Source organism: Phyllostomus hastatus, unplaced genomic scaffold, assembly GCF_019186645.2.
Source record: "Phyllostomus hastatus isolate PE091 unplaced genomic scaffold, TTU_PhHast_1.1 phas_scaffold_114, whole genome shotgun sequence".
Taxonomy (NCBI): domain Eukaryota; kingdom Metazoa; phylum Chordata; class Mammalia; order Chiroptera; family Phyllostomidae; genus Phyllostomus; species Phyllostomus hastatus.
This window is the reverse complement of record NW_025334006.1, coordinates 14,011,620-14,016,352: the sequence shown is the minus strand read 5'-3', so window position 1 is coordinate 14,016,352 and position 4,733 is coordinate 14,011,620. Positions and strand designations below refer to the sequence as shown.

Sequence of the window (4,733 nt, the reverse complement as noted above, 5' to 3'; positions counted from 1 at the left end):
AGGACGCCAGCTGCCCCACGAGGCCATCAAACGAACCGCTCACCCCCCACCTCGCACGTGGACCAGTGACACCGTCGCCATGGTGATTTAATGACAGACCCTCAGTACTAATTCTAGAACTTCCCTCCCTAACCGCCCTCAGGACCAGACCCTGAACCGCCTCTCCTGGATCACCCCAGCACCTTTGCCTTCTCCCAGATCTCCCCGCGACTCTCCGTGCACTCTTCGTTCGAGTTTGAGCATTTGAGCATCACCACTCTCTGAGTGGACCCAGCAGCAGCCTCGTCCTCCTCTCTATCCACCTCGAGGTAGGCAGGCAGCCCCGCCTCCCCCGGCTGGGGGGCGGGGCCCCTCCAGGTGCCTGACCGGGGTCTCCCCCAAGGTCCCCAGGCATCAGCTTCCAGGTCATCAGGGCTGGTGGTGTCCAGCAGGGCTCCCAGCAACCTGACCTGAAGAAAATGGAAGCACTAGCAGGAGGCAGGGGGCGTGCTCCATCTCTTGCCCCGGGGAAAGCCCACTCAACAGGGCCTGGTACCCACGAAAAGCCTTCCGCTATCCCGCACACACGTGCATTTCTATCCACACTCATGTCCCCCAGCAGGACTCTGCTCCTTGAGGGCCGGGTAGAGCTCCAGAGAGGCCTGCAGAGACGGGGGCGATACCTTTTCCTGTTCGAGGATCTGCTTGTGGTGGCCAAAACCACATATATCAACAGGTGGAAGGTGAAAAGTAAAACAAAATTGAGTGACATGTGGATAGCAAGCTGCTGTGTGAAGGAAGTGGGAGGAGGCAACACCGATGCCTCCCGATCATTTGTTCTGGGCTGGCCCACAGTCAACTTTGTGGCCACTGTCAGTTCCCCAGAACAGAAGGACAAATGGCTCTTTCTCCTTCAGAGGTACATCAGTCTAGAGAAAGAGAAGGACCATCCGAAGACCATTCCCCTCAAAATTTTCACCAAAGACATTGGGAATGGTGCCTATTACAAAACCATCAGAATAAGGAATTCAGATACAGCAAGTGACATTATCAACATGTCACTACCAATGCTAAGGATAACTGGCTCTGAGAGAGATTACCAGTTATGGATCAATTCTGGCAAGGAAAAGGCATCATGTCCACTTATTGGGCATGAATGTCCTTATGCAATTAAAATGAGCCATCTTCGAGACACTGCACTCCCGATGCAAGGTTCGGAGGACACCACCAGCCCTCTCAACCTCCAAGAGCTCTGCCTCATGGAACAGCTGCCCCGGGAGATGCGGTGCCAGTTCACCCTGAAGCCCAGATGCCTGGCTGTGCCCCAGCAGCTAAGGGACTCAGGTCAGAAGACCTTTCAAAGGAGAAGGTCTATCACCAAGTGGCTTTTTGGGCGGAGCTCTAGCACTCACCTGGATAGGTTGCCCATGTCACCAACCTCTCCTTTGCCAGGGCAGCTCTTTGGAGTGTCTCTGCCAAATCTCTGCAGGCAGGACAATCTGCCCAAACCTGTCTGGGATATGCTTTTTTGTGTTCATGAGAAAGGACCCCTCACCAAAGGAATATTTAGGCAGTCAGCCAGCATGAAATCTTGCAGAGAGCTGAAAGAAAAACTAGATTCTGGAGTCGAAGTCCACCTAGACCATGAGTCTATTTTTGTCATAGCATCTGTTTTTAAAGATTTCCTAAAACATATTCCTGGAAGTGTTTTGTCATCAGATCTCTTTGATCACTGGGTCTCTATCATGGATCGAGAAAATGATGAACAGAAAATAAATGAAATTCAAAGACTGTTAGACCAGCTTCCGAGAGCCAATATTGCTCTCTTACGGTACCTTTTTGGAGTATTACACAACATCGAACAACACTCCTCATTCAATCAGATGAATGCATTTAATTTAGCAGTGTGTATTGCTCCAAGCATGCTTTGGCCTCCAACTTCCTTCAGCCTAGAGCTAGAAAATGAATTTATAAAAAAGAATAATCTGCTTATTCAGTTTATGATTGCAAATTGCTGTAGGATATTTGGAGAGGAAATCACTTCCCTCTTTGGAGAATCTTCAGTGAGGCATGATACTACAGAGAGAGCCTTCGACACCCCTGGCGCAGAGAAGACTGCCATTCCCGACAGCGGGGAGAGTGTGCTGAGTGAGCATCATGATGCTTCATGCAGTGACCTAGTAGAGAACCTTGGTGAGGGGGGCAGAAGCACGAGCTGTGACTTAACCATTCATGACAATCACCTTGACCAACCGGAGGTGGAAGATCTTTTAAGCCTGAGTGATATTGTCTTGGACTTTTCTGAAGAAGATGACATTCAAAAGCAATGTCTCCTTGAATCCACACTGGTGGCCATTTCTGTGGTATCTTGCAGCCACATGCCCCCACATGATTCCCCCAAGAATCAGCCCCTTGATGCTGACACATCTGGACAATCTCTACCACAAACAACAGAGACCCTGCAGAGTTCCAGCAGGCACCAGTGCTGCACAGAGCACAACACTGAGGACCAGCCCAGTCAAACTCAGCTATCCCAGGATGATATCTCCAAAGAACCAAACTAAAACTCCCTGAAGGGCTGGTCACTTGCATGGAGAGGAAGATTATCTGGATTGTGGAAAAGAAGACATTCTCGAATGTCAGTTACATATGCATCTGAAACTCCTCAGCACAGAACACAATGGCAGACACGTCTGACCAAGTTCAAAAACTGGTGCCTCAGAAAGAAAGAGAGGGAAATAAGATCATATAAAAGGAAAAGACCTTTAGTAGAAAAGCCACGGATTTTCCTTTCCATGCTTCTGGTGTTCCAGATCCAACTCACTGAAGGCTAATCAGAAAGACATCTGCCTAAGAGTAAAGCAAGAACAGAGCAGAGCGGGCAGCCTGGTCAGAGGAGACCGAAGGTGTGGGAAATAGTAGAAGGCCTGGTCACTGCAGAGGGAAGGCATGGGAGGTGAGCAGAAGGGCTGGTTGGAGGAGATGGAAGGTGTTGGAGGCCATCAGAAAGCCTATCTGGAGGAGAGAAAAAGTGTGAGAGTCAAGCAGGAGGCTTGTTTGGAGGACACAGAGGGTGTGGGAGGGGAGCAAATGGCCTGGTGAAGGCAAATGAAAGGAGTGGAGAAAAATAGAAGGCCAGGTCATGGCAGAAAGAATGAGTGAGCACCTAGCAGAAGGCCAGGTTTGAGGAAGGAGACAGTGTGGAAGTCAAGCAGGAGGCTCATTAGGCTGAGACAAAGGGAGTAAGAGTGAAGCATAAGACAAGTTCAGAGCAAACAGATGGTGTTGGAGGCAGGCCGAAGGACTGGTTGGAGGAGATGGAAGGTGTTGGAGGCCAGCAAAAGTCCTGTTTGGAAGAGACAGAAAGTGTGGGAGTAAAGCAGGAGGCTTGGTCAAAAGATACAGAAGGTGTGGGATGCGAGCAGAAGACCCTGTTGGAGGACAGCAATGGTGCCAGAGCCAAGCAGGAGGCCAGATCACAGGATTTGGAAGGTGATGGAGTCCAGTAGACAGCCTTTTGAAACCAGACAGAAACTGTGTGAGTCAAGCAGGAGCCTCTTATTAAGAGGTGACAGAGTGTGTCTGAGCTCGGGAGAATAGTTTGAAGCAGAAAGAAGGTGTGGGAGATGAACAAAAGACCATATCACAGCAGATGAAAGGTGTGGGAGGCGAGCAGAAGACCAGTTTGGAGCAGACAGAAGGTAAGGGAGATGAACAGACCAGATCATAGCAGATGGAAGGTGTCAAAAGACAGAAGAGGGACTGGATGGAGGAAAAGGAAGGTGCCAGAGCCCAGTCAAAGACCAAGTGAGAGCAGAAGGAAGAAATGGGAGACCAGAGAAGCCGTGGTAATATGGAAGGTGTCAGAGGCCAGCAGCAGGCCTTGCTGCAGAAGGAAAGTGTGGGACTAAAGCAAGAGCTTGGTCAGAGTATAAAGAGAGATGGGGAGGCAAGCAAAAGACCAGGTCAGAGAATATAGAAGGTGCTGGACGCCAGCATTTGGCCTGGTTGGAAGAGAGAGAGTGTAGGAATCCATCAGACATCCTCATCAGGGAACACAGCATCATTGGGAGGAGATCAAAGACTTACTGAGGCAGACAGAAATGCAAGCAGAAAGATCCATTGAAGAGGCATGGTGTGAGGCGTGGGGCAGAAGGCCCAGGGAGAGGACAGGAAGGGTATTGGAGGCAGCTGGAGGCAAGATCAGTGGACACAGAAGCTGTTGCAGGCCAGCTAAAGCCTGGTTGGAGGAGACAAAAAGTGTGGGAGTCTGTTAGGAGGCTCCTTCAGAAGTAAACAGAATGCATTAGAGTTGAGAAGAAGACCAGGACTGAGTAGATCGAAGTTGTGGGAGCAGAGCAGAAAACCAGTTTGCAGCAGAAAGAAGGTGTGGGAGAACGGAAGACCAAGTCATAAGAGATGGAAAATGTGGGAGGCTTGCAGAAGACCTGATCCGGACACAGAGAAGGTGTGGTGTGGGAGGGGAAGAGAACACCTGGTTGGGGCAGAAGGAAGTTGTGGGAGGTGAGAAAAAGACCATAACACAGGAGATGGAATGTGTGGAAGCCACGCAAAAGACAATCTCAGAGGATATGGAAGGTGTCGGAGGACAGCACTTGGCCTGGATGGTGTAAAAGGAAGGTGTCAGAGACCAGCCAAAATCCCATTGAAGATAGAGGGAAGAAATGGGGACCCCAAAGAAGTCCTGGTCAAAGGGTATGGAAGGTGGGGAAAAACAGCAGCCAGCATGCTTG

The 4,733-nt window shown here is 50.1% G+C and overlaps 1 protein-coding gene across 1 annotated transcript; it reads left to right on the top strand.

Annotated features, from left to right (window-relative positions):
* The first annotated feature begins 458 nt into the window (after nt 1-458).
* LOC123829726 (rho GTPase-activating protein 20-like) lies at nt 459-2,543 on the top strand. Its single transcript, XM_045855588.1, has one exon. It carries the CDS (start codon nt 459-461, stop codon nt 2,541-2,543), a length of 2,085 nt encoding a protein of 694 aa, XP_045711544.1.
* The last annotated feature ends 2,190 nt before the right edge of the window (nt 2,544-4,733 follow it).

Excerpts from the sequence above, each read along its gene's own strand:
- LOC123829726 (XM_045855588.1), top strand. The coding sequence starts at position 459 with ATGGAAGCACTAGCAGGAGGCAGGGGGCGTGCTCCATCTCTTGCCCCG.